Raw genomic sequence first — 22718 nt, forward strand, 5'->3', positions numbered from 1 at the left:
AGGGAACGGTGCACTCCACGGTGAGTCCTTCGTGTTTCCTCTTCAGAGACGGCTGTCGGCGCTGCGAACAATGTAGGCGCTGTCCTTCCAGTAGTCCTAGACGATGAGAGACAGTGCTCAGTTAAGCAGCGATAAGTACGCCATGCGCGTGAGCACAGTATTACAAGGTATAGCGTCTTTTAACGATCTTAAAGGGCCCATAAACAACCTCTGAAAATACAAAGAACGAGCGCGTTATTCTCTCCTGGCGTTTCTCTCCTGGTCTTTCTGGCGCACTTCGTGACGCAAGAACAGTGGTTCACGTGACGTCATTACTGTAGATACTCTAGATTTGTCCATATATACCCGAAATATCAGTTGTGAATTGTCCTCTACCCTGCTTTGACATGCAGTGGCCCACTTGTTCTTCCTTGTCTCGCATGACTATCGTGCGCGATAAACTGATTTCACTTCATTTTCTGTGTTTTCGACTGCGCAAGCGGAGATAGCGTGTAGCCGAGAAGCGCGAAACCCTGATAGGCTCCACGCTTAGTGCTGGAATTGTGCACGTGCTTTTAAGAAATTAGTGGCGAGGAGGCGATATCGCCTGTAGGAAGGGTAGCAAAGGCGAGAAAATCATGCATAGTGGAGAATCATGCATAGTGGAGCGACAGGGGCCGTATACGTGATACAAAAGTGGTTTCACTTCATGCCTGCCAGCCTAAGGGCCCGAAGGCATTACATTAACGTATTCGATAACAGGTTTTTAATTACTCAGGAAAGTGTAATAGCTGTGACAAGAAGACGGCGAAAGAGGAAATGCATGAGATTACCTGATTGGCTGACGGCTTGTCAATATACCGGACGCCGCTGTGGGCGTAGTGCGAAATCATTTCCTGCCAAAGGGAAAGAGAGAAGTTTGCGAAGGTTGCGGAGTGTCAGAAGACACACATGATACTGACATTCATATCATATTCAAAAAAGTGTATCGTGAAAGCTTCCACACTATAATAGTCATCGTAGATACTTTGCTGAGGGAGCAGGCGAATCTACACGTAGAAACAAAGAAGCACTTACAATGGTACCGTGAATTGAAAACGAGTGATAATGCGTTAGATATAAAAGTGCGTACTTGTCTGCCTACAGACACGACTGCCAATCACTAACATGCACAAGCTATACGGTCGCTTAGTGACTGCGACTTTGCGATCCTTAACACAAGGTCGTAGGTGCAACCACTGGCTTTGGCAGCCCCATACTGAAGGGAACCGAATGCAGGTAACCCTCGTGTACATAGAACGTGCAAGTTAAGGCAGTTCAGCTGGTTAAAATTTGTCTAATATGTGCCCCTACCTAAAATTTATTACATTTTTCACACGTTCACTCACCAGTTGGGACTTTAAAAGACACAAATCAATCAATCAATCAATCAATCAATCAATCAATCAATCAATCAATCAATCAATCAATCAATCAATCAATCAATCAATCAATCAATCAATCAATCAATCGTGAAATGGATAATTGACAACGACCCGTTTGTAGCACGAAGCCACAAGGAAATTCATACGGATTGATCAGAAAGGAAAGCTTTTAGTTGAAGAAAAATTCATCCAGGTCCGGGGATCGAACCCGGGACCACCGCCTTTCCTCAGTCATTACAGCGACTTCCCCGAAAAGGCGTTGGTCCCGGGTTCGATCCCCGGACCTGGATGAATTTTTCTTCAACTAAAAGCTTTCCTTTCTGATCAATCCGTGCGGATTTTCTTGTAGCTTCGTGCTACAAACGGGTAGTTTGCAATTATCCATTTCAAAACCCTTCCGTCATCTTGCGGGATTCCGCAGAACTCATTTACAATAATCAATCAGTCAGCACGAGAAAAGTTACCACAGTTGACCCGAAAAGAAAAATGTGATTTAGGTAAGTCATAGAACGAGAGAGAACTTCAAATATATGCACTTTAATGATTTTTACAATCACAGACACCGCTTAGAAAACCAGTTCCACTACTGGCATCTGCACAGGCAAGTAATTCTATTTTTTTATGGACGGAACATGGAAGCACTGCAGCAAAACACGGTATTGGTATATGCCATCCCACTACGTAACAGTCGGTACTACACTGTAGCCGTTACCTTGCGGTAAGTGCTCGAACGGTTGGGTGCCGTTCCGTGCACGAGCCTCGGGTGGATAAACACTGCGTCACCGGGTTGCGCGTCCACGGCCACAGCGCCGACATCCTCGAACATTGGGTCGATTATGATGCCCTGCATGAAGGTGGTGTACTGGTACTATGATTGTAATCTCCAGTCAGCTAACAGGATGAAGCTAACCAGGTGAAGGCTTCAGTTGATCAGGTTTCACTGTAGCCTGTTATACCTCGGTGGTGCAGGCTGAAGCAGTTATTTTATGTTTTTCTTTAAGCCTCAATATAATTTCTGTATCTCCTTATCGCACTCAAGTGTTTTGCCCATCTACATTCTTTCTCTTCATTAAAACCATCATCTTTTTAATGTAAAGTTAGGTATTCTGTTAACGACACCGGCTTGACTTTTTCCCGTCATTTCTTTCGTCAACACTATGAAAACACTGTAATACTGTGAAATACCGCACCGATTCGTCTTTTACATATCCGTGTAGCTACCGCGGCAACGCTTCATCATGGCGCCATCTGAATTTGGTTCCAGCGGCCATTTAGTTTTCGTTCTTTTTTTTTTTTCTTATCGCACGTATCGCAGGTTGGCCGATGCGCGAACGTCACGGTTTCTGTACCAACGACGATAATAATAATAGTAAATATTGTTGGGGTTTTACGTCTCAAAGCCACGATATGATTACTGCCTAACCTGCACTGTGCGCGCCTGTCACTGGTGTTGACTGGACACGCTGCACTATACCAGGTGCTAATGCTTGGACCACGCGCTCCGCTGTTCGCATTTCATTTGACGCCGATCGTACCTGTAACGTTGTGCAAGAGATGACCGGCGGTAGCCAGTTAGAGAGATATACGCACGTCTTCGACGCTGTGCTGCAGGGCGGGACCCTTGTGCGAACCGGGCACTGCGAACAGGGAGTTGACTCCGGGGCAGTCGATGGCCGTCCACACCGACACCAGGCGCTCCTCGTCGTCCGAGAAGGGCAGGAAATTAGCGTTCTGGTGCAGCGCCAGTTGTCCATGGCCGCCTGCTGTGACGAGCCACGCATGTATTGAAGGAGTGAGGAATGAAGGTCAGGCTGAGCGGCATACACTAGCGTTTGAATACTTAAAAAGCTCCTAAACGTGCTCTGTAGTTACAAAGAACGAGCGTGTTATTCTTTCCTTGCGTTTCCCGTCTTTTCGGCACAATTCGTTCACATGACGTCTCGACGAAATAAGCTCTCGATTGGTCCATATACGAGGTATGTGAGTTGCATAGGCGTGCGCAGGGTTTTCCATTAGGGAGGGAAGGGGGGCAAGTTTCACTGGATCGTAAGAAAAGTTTTGCTGTTAAGTGTCTCACGGTCTGTGAGCTCACCGTGGGATGCTAAACAGCAAAACATCCCTTATACTGTGACCTAGGTCACAGTATAAGGGATGATATTTCCGCTCAGTTTTTCAAAACGCGTGTCACAGGCTACAGCAATGAAATTGCTCTTAGTAGAAACGTAGTGGCCTTGGTTAGGGTCACCGTGCAATATAGCTATGTTGAACAGCTTGCTTGCCTGTACTTCGTATATTGTCCACATTCTTCGGCATGGTACTCCCTTGTGTATCCAAACAAAGCGCTATACATCCGTTTCTGTAGTGGGGATAGAGGTGTAGAGGGAGAGAGAGAGAGACAGAGAGTAATGGGCACAAACCTTAATCATGGTTGTGCCCGTTTGGCTGCCCTACACTTAGGGAGGCGAAAAGAGGGAACTATGTTAGATCAGAACTCTGCTTACCTGGTGGTACGCTGACGTACATGGCACCGAGGGAGAGAACCTTGGCGCCGCAAAACTGTTCCACCCAGTCGAGAACCTGCGCATGCGCACAGAGGGGGACAAATGATTTACACTACATCCTAGATACTAAAAACAAAACTTCAAAACCCTCGGAGGCTTTGACATGTGTGAAGGTATAAAAATCATTGGAGCTAAACGCCGAGCAACGGCAAGATGGATCGCTGCCGTTCCAGTCTGTCGCGCTTGCCGGTGAAGCCACGTACGACTGCATGCAAAGGTACGAGGAGGCAGCGCGGTACGCTTGGCCGTGTGCATCGGCGCGTTTTTGTGAATGACATTTTCCTTGTAACGTGGCTGGTCCTCTCTGGCAGTTGTTCCTTTTCTACTCTATATACATAATTTCCGTGAATATGTCACATTTTTCGAGTATGTTTATTAAGGTGAAAGCCTTAAATGCCTCATCAAACGCGAAATTCGACCGTCGGCGTCCTGCGGAGTCGGGGACGAGTGACGCAAACAGTCATCACGTGATGACGTCACAGAGCGCCGAAATTTGTGACGTCAACGTCATCAGGACGTCACGTGACATAACGTCACATGATGACGTCATTACAAGATATCGTAGCTTGGTCAAAGGTGGTCCGATCACGGAGGCAATGCAAAACCAGGTGAAGTGCCTCCGATCTTGAGGTAACGCAAAACCACGTTAGGTGCAGAAAGCATTCGAAGGGTGGCGGGCCAGGATCAATAAATTGACCGAGAAGGAAAAGAAGGTGGCTTTCGCCTTCGAGTCGTCTTAAGTGAATGCATAAGGGACCCTGTGAGTTATGGTTTTCTTCCCTCCCCCGCTTTGTGGATTGCTCCCATGTACACCCACAGAAGAAAATAGGTAGAGATGATGATGCTGATGATAGCACGAAGATCGCCATGCAGTCTGCAGCTGAAACTACGTTAGGTCGCATCACCAGGCAACACTGATGTTCTGCAGTGATGCGACATACCGTAGGTCCCGTTTCTTCGCGGATGGTTTGGATAACTATTAAAGTCGGTGTGCATCCAATCCTGCGAGTGCACATGAAGCATGAATCGTGAGTGAGCATAAAGGGATCGAAGTCAAGCGTGCTTGGCAATGGCGTGCGTAAAGGGCGCTCGATATATGTATTCACTAGTGCAAACTGGCAACTACCCACGTGCATGGCCTCCGCGATTAGCTCCGGCAACGCGTTGCCGAAGCCACGTGACAACAACTTGTACAACTGTAGGCTGCACTGCACGCACTTAAATGGACAGGTCAATAAACTCTAATGTATTGTTTTTATTGCAGTTAGTTCGATACGTAACAAATATGATTTAAGCGAAGGACATCTAACGCAAGGCCGTAGTAGCATTTCTGACACGCTTGATCGGGTGTCTGGTTGCGGATAATTAGGTAATAACGTATTTACTGATCACTGTAATAATCACCGTGTTCGCCTGTTCCGCTCGTCGTTTCGAGTCAACTCGCTTTGGACGTGCGCGTGCACTACGATCTGCTTTTTCGTCAGACGTCAGGACGCGGATTCGACTAGAACTTCAGGAACATTTTATGTATTGTCACGTGGTTCGGACGGCGGGTAATCGAACAGTGAAACTGGTAAAGATTGAGCTACGAGTTGGGCGAACTTATGCCCAGCAAAAAGAACAGCCAAAGTGCAAGCAAGTAACACTCACAGTGCAATGGTAGCGGTGAGCGCGGTCGGTCTTCGATAATCTCATCGTCGGCGAAAGACGTCGTAAAGTCCCTTAATATATAGAAAGTAGCGACACTCTCCTCTATATCCTCTCCAAAGTGTCCAATCCTCCTCTCCCAATTGTCCAAACCTTATCTATATCCTCTCCTAAACGGCCACCGTGCGGGCGCCGGCCCTATAACCCGGCTCGCGCCACTTTCCTATAAGAATGCCACGCTGATAACGTGCGCGTTTCTCGGGCGACGGCCCGTGAAGCGGGGAGGTGGAAGGCGTGGGAAGAGAGTGCTCAGCGTGGCGGCTCGGTTTAAAGAAAGACGGTACTTTGCCAGAAATATCCAGGGACTTTACGTCATCGAGCATTCCAGCGCCATTGCCGGCACTAGCGTTACTTGCAGAATAAACTTAACTGCTCGCGTCTTGCGCGCAATCTTTTCAGAACGTTTTAAAGCAATGGTGAAGGTACAGTCTCAACGGAAAAAGATTGGCACGAGTGACCGGTTGCCGGAGCGGCAAGATTGCGACACGCGGCGCTGTTTTTCCCGAACACGCCGATATCGAGAGTGCCAAGCACATTCCATTTTCCAAAACAGGGGTGGCCGGAGGAAAGAACTCCAACAAACAGCTTTTTCGGGGCAACTGCGATAAAGATGCGGTTGCTCGCAACTACTGCGGAAAAAAAAAAAAGAAATCATGTGCATAGCCACATCTGCCATTAAGCAATGAACAAGCGTTCGTTTAAGATATGGGCTTTCGGATGGGCCAACAGCAAGATGGGCTGCTTTCCGCCGGTGCGCCGGCAACCCCTGCTTTGGAAAATGGAATGTACATACACTTGGCACTCTCGATATCGGCGTGCTCGTGAACAACAGCGCCGCGTGTCGCAATTTTGCGGCTCCGGCCACCGGTGTGCTAATCCGGTGTGCTAATTTTTTTCCGTTGCGACTTACGCCTACATTCCGGCATGACCTGCGCCAAGCGGTATCACTTGCTGACCCAGTGATACGCGGTCACGATGACAAGAAAGTATACGTACGTCACCGCTGCCTGGTGTAAGAAGAGCGAGTTCCAATTACTGGCGGCCCGCGTCGCTGTGGTGCACATTCAGCGTAGCCTGCATGACCCACTGCACGTGCAGAATCTTGCTTTTGCAACACTTATAGTCGACCGCACGCACTCGAGACACGCGTTCGGGCACAACGGCTTCTCTAACCATGGGAACACGCCGAGCGAAAGTGCATGCCGTGCTTTAGGGACAAGTTGCGCGTGCGGTGGCTTCTGACGCGTTTCCGTGTGGAACAGTGCCCATGCGAAGCAACGCGTTTTCCACTGGCAAATTCGGATTTGCGACATCTGAGTCAGGGGCGTAGCCAAGGGGAGGGTTGGGGGGATTAAACCCCCCCCCCCCCCCCGAAATTTTTCAATTTTGCTTGCGTATATAGGCACGCACACGTACAAACACACGCACGAACATACATAAAGTATGGTTGAACCCCCCCCCCCCCCCCCCGAAAAAAATTTCTGGCTACGCCCCTGATCTGAGTGTTAGCTTCTGAACTCGTCCGACTACTTCAAGACTTGCCACCGTAATTCGCCATGGGTAAGTACTTTTGAAGTGGCCGTCTTGGTTCCTATTTCCGGTTATCTAGCGCGATCGTAATTAGGAACTCTGGATATATGGCGAATATGCGCCCTCACTGCAGCATGTGTGAAGAAACTATATATCTCATTACTGGGTGATCTCTTGAAATATAGTCACCTCTGCCGTTGAAGCACACCTAGGTACAACGCCAGACATGTTCAAAGGACTTGACCTTGATTATACTGCACCATGATGTGAATCATCTAGCTTCATGCTCTCTCTTTCACTACAACATTCTTCTTCCCATGTGTAGGGTAGCAAACTGATTCAGCTAACGTCCCTGCTATTCCTTCATTCCGACCCGCCGTGGTAGCTTATCGCGTATGGTGTCGCGTTCGTAAGCTAGAGGCTGCGGGTTCGATTTCCAGCCGCGGCGGCCATATTTCGACGGGGGCGAAATGCAAAGAACACCCGTGTGTTTACATTTGGGTGCACTTTAAAGGGTCCCAGGTGGTCAAAATCAGTCCAGAGCCCCAACTACGGCGTGTCTCATAATGATATCGTGGTTTTGACTCGCATGAACTCGCATGATATCGTGCAGGTTAAACCCCAGAACTTGCTATTAGCGCTTCGTGTCTTCTCTTCTGTCCCTTCGTGTCTTTCCGCGCTGGTAAGATTTCGTGATACTGGTAACCGACATCCCATCTACGCTCTTCTGTTATTATTTCTTCATTCCAACCCTCATACCCTCAACCGCGTATGACTTGCGTTTCTTTTATCCGTAGACAATCGCTTCTGCGCGTGGTACAGGCATTGCGACCCGGTTCGTGGTTACGGGCGGCAGTCGGGTGATCCAACGCTTCCGTCTTCCGAGCGCTTCCGCGTTTCTTTTTCTTGTGTCATTGTGCTGGAGTGTCAATCATCAGGGGCAGAGGCGTTCCAGACGTGTGCGCACGCGGAAACGCAGACTGCGCATGCCCTTTCCCTAGTCTCGGCCCTTCAGCCGAGTGGAACTCCGGCAAACGGCAGGCAGCCGGAAGGAAACGACGCTATGGTGACGTCGTCGTTTTCTCTGGTTTCATCAGTGCACTTCGAAGAAAAAGAAAATCGCGCCGCTGTGGCCTACATTTCACGGGGTGCAGTAGCGCCAGCGAGAAAGAGTAAACGAGGTGAAGTGTCTTTGCTGATGTCGATGTCAAAGACGTTTGCAGATGCTCGTGCTGGAATGCGCTGTTTTCGTGTCACGTTGACTATGGTCATGGCGGGTTGGCTTAAGTGTTGTCTGCGGGCTGGTTTATACCGACAATCTGAACCGGCAGTTGCTCCACCTGTTCTTTTCTTTCACTGTTAATGAATCTCTTCAAATAGGGATGCTTACGAAGTCGAGACTGGAAACGTACAGAACTTTCAAACAGGAAAATGCCAAAGAAAAAAAAACAACTTTTGGGGTAGCTCCCTTTTGTTTGAAGCCAGGACAGGAGTATTGCTGTCTAATGCCATCTTCGACAAATCGCCCCGGGGCGCCCCGGTGCACTGTTTCGTCCAATCATCGTAGCGCCTTGGTGCCCCGGTGCGCACCGGGGCGATTTGTCGAAGATGGCATAATACGCACCGAGCCAAATACGAAGGGATAAGCACACTATGCGGTGGGTGTGGAGAGGAGGAGGAAACGGCTGAACACTTGATACCTTTCTGTAAAGGGTTTTACCCTACAGTCTAAAGCAATGGGGCTGAATTTTTCAAAGCACTGAGGTTTAGGGACAGTGAAGGCAAAATAGACTTTAAGCAGGTAGAAATAACCAAGAGGAGGTTATCTGATTGGTGACTAAAATCAAGACAGGAGTGAAATTAAGTTTTTCACTACATGGAGTTGGTACTTCATTATGAGTTACGGTGAGGTGGCGTGAGCTGCCGCCCGATCCAAAGGGTACATTCCCATCCATCCATCTAACAGAGCATACAAGTTTAGTGTCCTGTAGATATTCCTTCAGAAGGCGTGAAACTTGCTTGCGCGCAATTCTCCGTCGTTACTGCAATGTCTACTGTGCAGACGCATTCGAAAATCGCCTTTCAGCAGTTTCCTTTCGCCATTGATGGCGAAAGGAAACTGTTCAGCATGAAGGAAACTGTTTCGCCACTGTTCAGCAGTTTTCCTTTCGCCATTGATGCACCTCCTGTACCAAGTAAACTGTTTCACGTTGCCAGTTTCTTCACATGATGTGCATAACCAAGCGATACAGCTCGTGCAGTTTTGAATGTCCATGCTGCGGTGTACGCCGGTGCTGTTCTTATTCTAAAAGTCAGAGCGGCTTCCAATCGATTAAACCCTTTAAAACAGCGAATTAAATCCTGCTGAACAGAGCAAGCGAACGCAGCTAGGATGAAGAAAAGAAGCACAAGACAGAGCTCCTGCTGGCAATTTTATTCAATTTTAGCGGCAATTTTTCGTGTTTCGTGGGTTTTCTCTTCAGGTTTGTAGCACGTATGAAGCGACGGAACGCTGGATCGGGAATTTCTCACTATAGCCTATACATTCTTATATTTGCCACTTTTGCACTGACTTTGATATTTGAGTTGTAGTTGCATGGGGCTCCTGGGGCACCATTTTTCTAGCAACCCATTTCGGCGCATGCTATTGGCTAGAGCTCGATAGCCGGCGGGGGCGATTGGTGCCGTTGCGCCGGATCTCGAGCTTTTCTAAACAGCACACGTGTGAATGGGCGTTCAAACTAGTCGAATATTGCAGAATACCACTCCTGGTATACATACCAGAGTGCGTTGTCGACCACCGCTACTATAGTCGGTTACAACCCCAGAATAAATAGAAGCTCCACCCGCAGCCATCACTGCTCCACCCAATTATATTCGCTCATTTCCGTGACGTCATGAACTTTTCGCATGATTGAGATGTTGTATCCATATACAGACCCATGTTCGTGTCGCTGGTATCAAGTAAAAAGCTTGAACGTCTTGGAAGATTTCATCAGAGATTCTGACATCAATGCTTGGCCATATACGTCGTATTGAAGGTAAGAACGACGAGCCTTTAAGGGGAGCTGAAGTACTAAAAAAAAAAAAAGGCTTTGGAGTAGGTATTCAATGTTTGAGCCCCGCTGAATTAGAAAACCGTTGTGAGAGTTCTCAAAAGTGCACGTAAATAGCATTTTCTGGCAAAAAACAGCCGCTGCGCCCGCAGGGCTTCTTGAGATGCTGAGCGAACGCGGTGACGTCATCTTCGGTATGGTGCTTTTTTTTTTCAAAAGTTAATTAGAGCGCAACCACACGACACATTCACACACCCACACACCCACAACCCAGACATCAACCACGCACAGCGCTCACTTCCAACTGATTTATTGATCGGTATGGTGCATCATCCGCAACAGCAGCACTGGTAAAGCGTGGCCTCCGCGATCAGCTCCGGCAAAGGCGCAGACGAAGCTAGTCGCGGAGGTCGCGGTTGAAGATACGAGGCCCTTGTTCACAATGCGCTCGGCTGTTGGTCGTTATGGCAGATATTGTAATTTAGCTGCAGAACTTTCAGCGTCTTCATACTTACTTGAGCCTCGGGTGCATAAACAGCGATCTCGCAGTTAGTTCGGATCTGTGAGCAGCGGGCAACTTCCGTTGGAGTGCAGCGCAGCTACGCCAAAAACACGGAAGATGACGTAGTTCGTTTCCACGCCCACACTTCCGGTGCGCTCGCGTGGGCGGAGCAGAACAAACCTTTTCTTTCGCGTATTTTAAAGCTCCTGCTGCCAACAACCGCGAAAAAAATTACGACATCGTCGAAAATATTGTCGGTCCTTGTTAACCACGAAGTTTTACCGAATTCTAGAGCGACTTCAGCTTCCCTTTAATTTTCCGATATGCGTGGCATTTATAATAGCGCAGAAAAAGCACTTGTGGTTCGAAAGGAATACAGCTTGCACGACTCTCTTACATATAGTCGGATACAACTTTAGAAGTCTGCGGCATTTCCTCCTCAAAGGCGGATGCAGGCAAGCCTGCACCAATGAGCGCGCACTCCAGACTGACGTCATGATCCGGACGGCCGGTGACCCTGCCTTCGGAGAACATTGCTGCGTGCATGAGCGGGACTAAGTTTCTTTAGTCGCGGAAGCGATCGGCTGCCGCGCTTCGGTCGTCTGGGCGGGGCCTGTCACGACTTAAGTTGTATCCGACTGTAGGAGATTGACAAGCGCGCCGAGGTTTTATTAATTTTTAGGTCGTGGCCAAGTGCAGTGAAAGCTCAGCTTTCGCTTCCCTGTACCTGCGAGGTTCGCCTGTACTGGGACAGGACGTCGCGCATGGTCCTCTCGAGCCTGGCCTGTGCGTCGGCGTCCAGCTTTTCCCTCTGCTCCAGGGCAATGTCCATCCGGCTGGCCTGTGCCATGAGCGAGGCCGGCATGAGGCCCGGCACCACCAGGTAGCCCTGCTCCTCGTACTGCCGCCGCTGATCAGCCGTCAGCAGGCTCTTGCTGACCGGCGCAGTCGCGCCGCCGTTGCCCTGCGCGAACGAGCGCGGAGTGCGTAAACGGAAACTATAGAAAAACTGACAATAGAGTTAACGTAACAAGGCAAGAACAGCGCACACTTTTCTTCAAACAGACAGAAGGAACACGAGGTACAGACACTGTGTTCCTGTTCCTTCTGTCTGCTTCGTAATGTTTGCGTTGTTTTTGCCTTATGATGAACAACCGGCTAGCCCAAGATGTGCTATTCAGGTGCGTCTGTGCATAGCACTGAGTGCTAAGGATGGGTGAAAGGCACGACACGACAAGGATGGTTGAAAGGCGCCGACTGAACGAACGAATGTTTTTATTGAACATAAAAAATAAGAAACAGGGCGAACCACAGGACAGAGACGGACAGCGCTATGGTCCTTCTCTCTCCTGTTGTCCTGTGGTTCGCGCTGTTGCTTGTTTTCTATGGACATGTATTAATCGGCCAAAATAAACACTCTAGTGCAGTTAATTTACAGAATAATTCACCCAATGTGTATAATTACCGTATTTTCTCCCGTATAACCCTCCCATGCATATAACCAGCACGCCTAACTTCAGACAGCTGAACCATAAAAATTAAACAAAAAAGATCACTGCGTATTGCCATGAATCCACCTTCTTTGCATTGCCGTGAAGCCAACTTGCTCGCAGAAATTCGCGTATAACTTGCATCCCCACTTTAGCTCGGAATTGTCTGTATATTTTGTGCGGGCCGCGCAAGAGGAAATACGGTATATTAACAATACGCATGCATGCGCCACGCAGTGCTAACACAAATCAAAGCCGTGCTACGACTGATTATCTTTATATTTTATTTTTGTAGTAAATTAACGTGTTACGTATAGTTTTCACCGCATTGAAGAGTTAACGAGATGTAGTGCGGGCAGGTGAATACTTCCGGGTGGTCGATATTAATGGAGCGGTACGCTTTTATTGCCTTTTTAAGGTATTATCACTTGAAAGATCTCCGCCCAGGCACTCCGCACATATGGTTAACCAGTGAAGATGAAACGTGCCACCCCGGTGTTCACCACGAGCTGGGATTTGTCGAAGTGTCGTTTGGAGGGGGGGGGGGGGGGGTTGTAGCTTTCGATTTCTCTCACCACATTTAAGATATGCGTGCTTGAAAGATTTCATTCGGTGACGTTAGCTTAAAGGATATTACGAACACCTAAATGATTTTATGGGTAGCAATTCATGCTGCGGCGGGTATTATTCCTAGCTGTATATATATGCTGACAAAACCTGGAGAGACACGATTGCGCAATCGCAAAGATCCTTCGAAGTAGCGTATGCTAGTATTGCTTCTTCAGTATAGTTTGTGCATACTCACGGACCGCCACGTTTTCCCACCTCCTAGCCATTACAGCTTCACTACAGTATATACTTTCCAACCTATCGAGAACTACAAAATGTGAAGCAAAAGGCACTTTCTTCATGGTGTTTTTACTACTGCGCTGTATAGAGGGTCGGTCTATTGCAATTGTTAAAGGAACACTAAAGTGGAACAATGAATCAATTTGGACTGATTAATTATTCTTTGAGTGATCTACTGTCGTTAATTTCGCCGTCATAGGTTTAATGATAGCAGAGAGAATGAAGGTCAGTTTCATTTTTAAATTTCGCGCCAAATCTTCTGCACATAGAAGTCAGCGTGATGTTACGGATTTCAAACTTTTTCGCATTTTGACCCATGGCTCAACAAAAGTTCCTGAAAATTAGTATGTTAAGTTTCTGGTCCCTTCAAAAGACAATGGGCTTCATTTTTAGCGATTAAGAATTATCTTTACCGTCATAGAAGTCGTCAAAGTCTATGACGTCATCGCGAATTGGTGCGGGAACTTCATAGTGGCGTCGCCACATGCATTTTATCTTTCCGCGTTTCCTCGCTTACTAAGCGTCTTTTCGCGGCAAAAGTGTCGTTTTCGGTATTGTTAAATGGCATTTTACTAAACGAGCAAAATCGTTTCTTCTCATTAATGTCCCTTCAGGAATAATTGCTGGGGTTTTACATGCCAAAACCACGACATGATTGTGAGGCACGCGTTTGTGGAGTGCTCCGGAAATTTATACCACCTGAGGTTCTTTCATCAGCATCATCATTCTCAGTTTGTCTTAGTCCACGGCGGGACGAAGGCCTCTCCCAGTGACCTCCAGTTTACCATATATCCTGTACGATCTGATTCCATTTTATCACTGCGAACCTCTTAATTTCGTCACTCCATCTGTCTCTCTGCCTTCCTCGACTGCGTTTCCCTTCCCTGGTAACCATTATGTTGCTCTTACAGACCACCGGTTGTCTGTCTTACACATTACGTGGCCAGCCCTATTCCATTTCTTTCGCTTAATGTCAACTAGGGTATGCTACCCCTCTTTGTTCCCTGACCCATTCTGCCATCCTCCGAACTCTTATCATTACTCCTATAGTCTTCCTATCATTACTCCTATGATTTTTTGTCTAAGTACACGGTCCTCTAAGTTTTTCGCCTCCTTCGAACGTCCGGAATCGAACCCGTGACCTTCGGGTCAGCTGCCGAGCACCATAACCACTGTACCACCGCGGCAGCTCCTTATTGTCCCTTTAATTAAGTGCGCAAAATGCAGGAAAAAGACAACGCAGAAGGGGGAACACGAAGACAGTTCGAATGAGCTTTGTAGTGTGCCCTTAAACTGTCTTTGTGTTCGTTCTTGAGTGTTCCCCTCTTTCCTGGCACGCGCAATTAGTTAGCAACTGTTAAAATGGGTCAACGAGCCCTTGAAGACGTTCTTTTCTAAGGCGAGATCTTCTGCCTCTGCGCGCGAAGCAGCAAAGCAACCTTGGAGGCGTTTGATATGAGCAGTCGAGTGTCTCGCGTACACGCAGGCACGCTGACGACGTTCACTGTTTGAACGTGCGCTCGCTTTTCCATCGGGTATATTCAAGGTCTGGCCGCCTGCTTCCGTCAAGGTCGCTGCGACCATTTGCTGACTGTCCTGTGTACAAAGATTCGCGCTCGTCACCGACTTCCCCGAGATTTAAGCAGCTCAACGCCGTATCCTCATGTTTTGTCACGTTGTGGCGAACGAACTGCGCAGTTATAAGGGACGTATCTTAAAGAACACAGATATCCAATGCGGGATGATCACATGTTCATAGTCTTACGGGCAACATAATTAACCAAGCCTATGCTCTCCTTGGCTTTATTGTATGTCGGTTTAACTAAGTTGTGGGTAACAAAGAAACGAGCCCTTGATATATTTCCTCTTTAGTCTTATGGGATATGACACTGCATGTCGATGTACTGGTTTCATCTGGGATTTCCATATGCTCGTATGGGGATTATGTAATACTTGCACCACATGATAAATCAAAACGCATTTTACATGGCACCAACACTTTACGTCGTCATAGCTTTTTTATTGAAGACGGCAAGACTCTACCGCTTGATAACACGTTCTGCCGGAACCTGAATCAAATTATGAAGGCAGGCGGCGATTAAGGAAACGTGGACAAAATATAACAACGTGCACATTTTAGCTCGGCACAAATACCCGGCAGTTGCTTTCAGTCAAGCACGCATCCTCGGAGTACCATAATGTGAAGGGTGCTTATAAACGCTGGTAATATCGCATTTAAGGAAGCACATGGAACATTGGTATGTTATACTTAACCGTAAGCTGAATGGGATGAAAGATAGCTTACAGGTAGCCGACAGGGGCTTTCGAAATCGGCTCCTGCCTTCACGAGTATACTTTGTTTTCCAATCATTTATCCGAGACCTCCGTTCGCGGTGAGGATAAACTGTTCGCATTCATTTGACGTGTGACCTAGCGAAGAACTTGGTCTTTTTAGTATACAGCCAAGCTGCATACGGCTACGCTCTGGCGGATCGCGTCCGTGGACAAACGATGCGTAGAACAATTTTCGGCTAGCCAACTAACTCGACCAGTCAAGCGTTTCTGCGACGCAAAAAAAAAAAAAATTGAACATAGCATAAAGGTAAACATAAAAGTGTGGCATTTCGCCGATATGGCAGCATGGCGTGAACAATTATGTCTCAAAGACAAGACAACATCCATTAGAAAAGAACGTCATCTCATTTTTGTATTTTCGTAACAGCTTGGGTTTCTTATGTACTACAGGATTTCATTTCGAGGCCGCTGTTGGTGCCGTTGATGGGATATGTGCTTTGCGCAAGCGAAACACTAGGATCTTTGAGTGTGTCTATTTATTCACTTAATATAGTCAGTGATGATAATATATAAATTCACTTTAACAGTATTCAATATTCTTTTTTTTTTTACTCCTGGTTATCTTGCGCTTTTTAATAAATCACTATGCTGTATTCACTATACCCAGACGCACCACAGTCATGGCTGCCACCTTCCCAGTAGTGCGGAATGTCCCTGAATTTTGGTCGTGTCGTTCAAGAAAGCTCTTATTAACGCGTTCCGTATGGGGGTCACCCCAAGGAACTACCTTTTCTTCATTTTAAAGACGATAGTCTTTCTTGGGATACTTAAACGGAGAAATTTTGGTCTGTCTGTCTTTGTTTGTCTGCACGTCACTCGATTCATCCACTCGGCCAAAGTTGAACCACTTGCCCAAGGGCCAGCCATCTTGAACGGCTAACTAGGCTCATACTTGTGTACATTGTCGGTCAAAAAGCAAACATTACGCATATCTGAGGCGCAACATCACTAGGTAAGTATTAGGTGGTGTGTTCCTTTAATAGAAAATGCATACATACGTAATTCTAAAGACCCTAGTTTCTTAAGCTGCGCTGAAAATGCGACTGCGTTGAAACTTGCCTTCCTCCTGTGCCCTCTGCACGAGCTCATTGTTGTGTTTCGGTTTCGGTTCTGTGTTGCACTGTACGAATGCCATGGGGCGCCGCTTTGGCATTCCTGTTTTACCCAGGCGACGTGTAAATAAAGAGTGTGTGGAGAGTACTCGTTGATTGCCGACATTTCTTCTGCTTCAGCGCTTCGCGCCAAACCGCGTGTTCGGGCTGGCTGGCGTCTCCTGCCGGTCGCGTCGGTCACCGCCGTTCTTCGCCTGCTGCTGCGCCGGGACTACCAGCCCGCAACACAGCACTCATGTGTCTCAGCGTATTGCCAGATGACGTCCATATCTCACGCAGCGCCTCTTCTATCGTCTTTAGACGACATTTGCAGCGAAGCACGCAGATACGCGGCCAATATTTTCCTCTTGGAACACGCGAGCTCCGTGTGCCGGATTTTCAGCGGCGCGTTTTTTAAACCTCTCGACATTCTGACATATATGATGCTACTTCGTTTGGGCGTCAATGTTGAATGCTACGTTTGTTTTCTGCCGGCTGCCGTCGTCTTCAAAGCGCTCTAAATCTTAGACTCCAGATATTTTTATAGAAATGAAAGTACGTCCTGTCCTTATTATGTTGATAGCGCAGGACCACATGTTGTATGAGTAGGTAATAATAATTGTTGGTGTTTAACGTCCCAAAACCACGATATGATTATGAGGGACGCCGTAGTGGATGGCTCCGGAAAGTTCGACCACCTGGGGTTCTTTAACGTGCCCCTGAAACTAAGTACACGGGCCTTAAGCATTATCGCCTCCATCCAAAAATGCGGCCGCCGCGGATGGTATTCGATCCCGCGACCTTCTGGTTAGCAGTCGAGCACTATAACCACTAGACCGCCGTGGCAGGTTGCATGAGTCGCTAATACTACAGAATCTAGGAATAAAGAGCCGTACTCAGTCATCACAGAGCGCCGTGTCGCTGAAGTTGGTGCATGAGGGGCAGAGTTGTCAGTTCCGCTTATAATAAGCGGATTTGGGCTTCTTTTCTCGCCCAGTCGCTTGTCGCGTTTTTTTTTTTTTGGCTTATTTGCATCTTCCCAGCCAATAGTTATTTTAGCGATCATCACGTACACCAAGAGCGCGCTTGCCGATTACTTTGAGTACTTTAGCGTTGAAGTCAAACATGCGTTGGAGGAATCAACAAGTGACGTTAATCATGCACCGGCAAACGTGCATTAAACCGAAGGGATGCTACCCTGGAGACAATGTCAAAAAGTAAATATGTGCTTTCGTTCATAGTTGCGCATGTTTCCGCTGTATAAAATAATTACTAGTGATTTTTTCAGCTCCCCTTCGTATTTGAGTGACATTTTTTATTTCAAATAAAATATCTCCAAGAATGGAAAGATCATTTAAATTTCCGCTTGTTTTGAACTTATTCGCGAAAGCCCCGCGGCTTTTCGTGGGCTTCTTTTGTGATGATTATTCGCTTGTTAGCTCCGGTAGCATCTGGCAACTCTGATGAGGGGTATTATACAAGGCTGGTAATATATTTTTATTGGTGCTTCAACGGAGGAGTTTTGCAAAGTACATTCAAGTGCCTTCAAGAATGAGATGGATGTGCGCTGCATAGAATGTCTCATTGTTCCTGCGGGAAAAAAAGGTACTGCTTTGCAGCCTTCCACTACATTGACCAGTAGACCCTTATTGCATGCTGGTGACCTCAGGTGACCACCTCATATCTTTTCAACTAATAGTGCCAATTTTTTTTTTTACTTCTGAGAAAATTATTTTCTCCAGAAGAGTTCATTCTTTCAATTAAACTCTGTTTCCCGCCGAAAAATGGAGTTATATGCATGACAGAGTTAAAGAATGGTGCTTCGCGTATACCATGCGCCTAAGTCATCATTTCGCCGCAGAGCATGAGCTAAGCCGGTCAAGGAAAGGAAAAGTACGAAGGCCAGAATGGGTGGTGCCGGACTACATTGTCATTCGGGCCGGAATACCTGTAGAGCCACTGCGGGTTTTTTCTATAGTAGTCCCTGGGCTCCTAGTGGCGTGGCGACACAATAAAATTGCGCCTTGCGTGTCGCGCACGAATTTCGTAGACAATGGGCGACGAAGTCGCAAGCCTTGAAAATGCTGCACATCCGCGGTACGGTCTTTCTCTGTATTCTTGCTGATCTTTCGTATAGGACTATGTTTTCCCACTACCCCCTCCGGTTTGTTCTTGTACGCGCAAGCAGTTCAGTGGTTTGATTAAAGTTATGTAGTTACAATTTATTTCACATTTAATTAATCACAAGCTAGCCTCAGACACCGCGACATACGTATGTCCCTTGATAAGCAGATCTATTTGGCACCACTGTGGCCTCATTCTCCACAATCGGTTTTCGCAAGGAGGGATACTTTTCGGTGCTATCTTTTTTTTTCACAAACGATAGCTGACTGGAATAGGCTAACTGAATTAAGAAACCAGCGTGAAAAGCGTGTTTATTTCAGGGCATTCGGGCAAATTACCTCTGTGTTATGCTCACCTACCTGGGCTTCATGCTGGCGGTACTAAATTAATGAATTAATACATGAATAAATAAATGAATGAATAAGTAAATAAATGAAGGAATAAATATTGAACATTTAGATGTTTTGAAATTTTTGTATGTGTGCCACTGCATTGTGTGCCAATCAGTGTCCATATATGCAACTGCCTCTCAATGGTCTTCATATAAATTAGTGATAACCAACATTTGCTGAACTTGTGCTTGAACTGTTCAACATTTACTCGCTATGTCGCTCTCCCTCTGCATTTGGGCTACTGAGTGATTAACCCATGACGTATAACGGGAATACTTCACCGCCCTGCAATGGTCTCCATCCACGTCCGCTCTAGCAAACACTGAACTTGTGTTTGAGAAGTTTATCATTTTGAGAACTTCGCATTCGTGCTGTCACACTCTATTGCGTTAACGTTTATGATGATGTGTTAAACTCGGAACAATAACCATTATGTTGCCGAACGGAAGAAGAATGTTTGCACGGGTTGTGCCAAACTTCACGTAATATTTATACTATTACGTGTCTTATAGTTTGGACTCCTGCTAATAACTGACCCCTTCTACAACTATTGAAAAGCTGTGGGTCCCTGTGAACTATTACGCATAAGAAATGCCTAAGACATTTGCATAGGAAATTAAAAAAAAAAAAAAAACTCACAGGGTCCCTTGTGCATTCGCCTGAGACTACTAGAAAGCCAAAGCTATCCGACGGGGCTTCTTACTGTGCATTTTATATCACAAGAACGCCGCTTTTTTGTGTTCTTTTGGTTACACGAATCTCGCAAGGATGAAGCAAACGCGCAGATCGCGCGCCTCGAACGTCGTAAAGCGAAGTGAGCGAGCAGCTCGCGCATTCACGTGGTATGGGTTATTTTATATATATATTTTTTAGCCACGCGAACGCCGCAAAGGTATAGTGAACGCGCATCTCGCTATCGCCGCGATCACTCCGACTTTTAAAGACGATAGTCTTTCTTGGGATACTTAAACGAAGAAATTTTGGTCTGTCTGTCTGTCTGTCTGTCTGTCTGTTTGTCGGCACGTCACTCGATTCAGCCTCTCGGCCAAAGTTGAACCACTTGCCCAAGGGCCAGCCATCTTGAACGGCTGACTAGGTTCATACCTGTGTACATTGTCGATCAAAAAGCCAAGATTACGCATATCTGAGGCGCAACATCACTAGGTAAATATTGGGTGGTGTGTTCCTTTAATAGAAAATGCATGCATACATACGTAATTCTAAAGACCCTAGTTTCTTAAGCTGCGCTGAAAATGCGACTGCGCTGAAACTTGCCTTCCTCCGTGCCCTCTGCACGAGCTCATTGTTGTGTTTCGGTTTCGGTTCTGTATGGCACTGTACGAATGCCATGGGGCGCCGCTCTGGCATCCCTGTCTTACCCAGGCGACGTGTAAATAAGAGTTTGTAGAGAGTACTGGTTGAGTGCGGACGTTTCTTCTGCTTCAGCGCTTCGCGCCAAACCGCGTGTTCGGGCTGGCTGGCGTCCCCGCCGGTCGCGTTGGTCACCGCCGGTCTTCGCCTGCTGCTGCACCGGGACTACCAGCCCGCAACACAGCACTCATGTTTCCCGACGTATTGCCAGATGGCGTCCATATCTCACGCAGCGCCTCTTCTATCGTCTTCAGACGACATTTGCAGCGAAGCACACAGATGCGCGGCCAATTTTTAACTTCATTTTGCATCTACTCACCACGATTTCTAACGGCGAAGCTGTTTAAGCTAGCCGTAATTTGTGCGGCCTGCGGGTATGCGCCGTGCGGCCTACCGAAAACTATCACCATCTTAAACGGGTATGTTCCACAGAAATTGGGCAAATCCCACTACTCACCACTGGTACACTAAAAGTGAAGAAGAAAACTATCGCCATCAAACGGGTATGTGCCACTGTGCGGCCTATCAGAAAACTATCATCATCATAAACTGGTATGTGCCACAGAAATTGGTAGGTGGTACTACCGGAATAACCACCTAGGCGTAGCCCCGGCCGAACCTAGCTAATACCATGTTCAACGTAGCTGCTACCAAGTTTAACCTCGATATAGCCAAGCACAACCTAGCCACACCAAGCGTAACATCGATATGGCCAAGTTCTACCCAGTTCAACCTAGTTGCAACCAAGTTCTGCCCAGCTACAACTAGAATAAGCAGCCCGTAGATCTACGAGAGGTGTGAATGGTTGGTTTCAGCGCGAGGTTCTGTCCCTGAAGTTTGGACATTCGTGTCGTGTCTGTGACTGTATGTGGTATAACTCGAACCTCTATGCGTTGGGAATCAACGTTGAAACAACCTAGCATCACCTAGCTAAAGTCTAGCAACGACATAGAAACAACTTAGAAACAACCTGCATCACCTAGCTGAGGCTAGAAACAACCTCGAAGCAGCCAGATTAGTCTTCGGATTCGTCCAGTTTCGCTGTTTCAAGCCTTGCGCGGCTTAGAGCAAGCTTCGCCAATATATATTCTTTTTACTTTATTTCGCTTTGACTCACTTTGACTTTTTTACTTCACTTCGCTCATGCCGGCCTTTCTTTCAAGGTCACTTTCGCATGAAATTTCATACAAGGCTTTTACCTTAATAATAAATTGATTGATTGATTGATTCTCCCAGAGCTTGTATGCGTCACTGATACAAGAGACTATACGCTAGCTGTATACAGTACTGCCGTATAAATGAGCACACTCATCGTGATGCTACGTGCGCCACTACTCACGTCCTTGCGGAAGGAGTTCATCCAGAGGCTGGTCCCCACACCGCCAGAGAAGTTTGCCTCGACGAAGCTTCTCAGCTTGTGGCCGTTGGCGCTCATGTCGCCCGCTCACGACGCACCAGGGGAGAGGGGGACGACGCACGGAGAGGGATCTGCGAAGGAGGGATGAAAACAGTCCGCGCCGACATGCTTAGACACAAAAGACCTAATCACTTTCCTTGGCGCAATTGCTTTCGCAGCAGACGCAGCAACGCGGCCTAACTCGCAGTGTTTCAGGCTGTGCTGGTGATACATATAGCGATTGCTGCCGGCGACAACGCGGGACATGACTTGAACAGCTAACCCGCATAAAGCTAACCAGCCAAGAATGACAAGGCGCCCTTTGACAAAGATAAATATTTGTTGGGGTTCTACGTCCCAAAGCAACGATATGATTGAGAGGCGCGTTAGCAGGGCCTCCAGAAATTTCGACCACAGGGGTTTCTTTAACGCGCACCTAAATCAAAGCACACAGGCCTCTAGCATTTCGCCTCCAACGAAACGCCGCCGCTGCTGCCGGGATTCATTTCATTCTGCTCGTTCATTCAATCAGCACGTTGTCTCTGGGTATGTAACATCGACAAATTTTAGCTACACTAACTGTTTGTTCAGTTAATTAACTTATTAACTAATAATTCAGCATCAGTACAGAAGGATGATCTTGAGTTACGATGATGCCAGGAGCCTGCGTATTAACCATGTAGCAGTTGAGATTGTCAACGTAGCACTAACGTCAACTTGAACGAGGCTACCATAGAACATATTGAGAATCAAGAAATGCGCCTCTAGTATATGAAGTGCCAGTGTAATGCAAGTAAACACTGTGCGACAAAAACTCGTACTTTGCGATTAGAACTCATATACTATAGTTTATGTGAAGGTAGAATATATTCTGCTTATTACTCAGCCCAA

At 47.1% G+C, this 22718-nt stretch overlaps 1 protein-coding gene across 2 annotated transcripts; it reads right to left on the reverse strand.

Annotated features, from left to right (window-relative positions):
- LOC119406970 (phytanoyl-CoA dioxygenase, peroxisomal) lies at window positions 1-21919 on the reverse strand. 2 transcript variants are annotated; one of them, XM_037673790.2, is made up of 7 exons: window positions 21771-21919; window positions 11487-11723; window positions 3905-3980; window positions 2994-3163; window positions 2116-2247; window positions 813-875; window positions 1-96 (listed from the first exon to the last, which is right to left on the reverse strand). In XM_037673790.2, the coding sequence occupies exons 1-7, from the start codon at window positions 21864-21866 to the stop codon at window positions 43-45; spliced, it is 828 nt and encodes a 275-aa protein (XP_037529718.1). In that variant the 5' UTR covers window positions 21867-21919; the 3' UTR covers window positions 1-42. The 2 variants fall into 2 exon arrangements, with proteins under 2 accessions (XP_037529718.1, XP_037529717.1); XM_037673789.2 differs by having other exon boundaries at window positions 2994-3166.
- Window positions 21920-22718: the final 799 nt, after the last annotated feature.

Source organism: Rhipicephalus sanguineus, chromosome 10, assembly GCF_013339695.2.
Source record: "Rhipicephalus sanguineus isolate Rsan-2018 chromosome 10, BIME_Rsan_1.4, whole genome shotgun sequence".
NCBI lineage: Eukaryota > Metazoa > Arthropoda > Arachnida > Ixodida > Ixodidae > Rhipicephalus > Rhipicephalus sanguineus.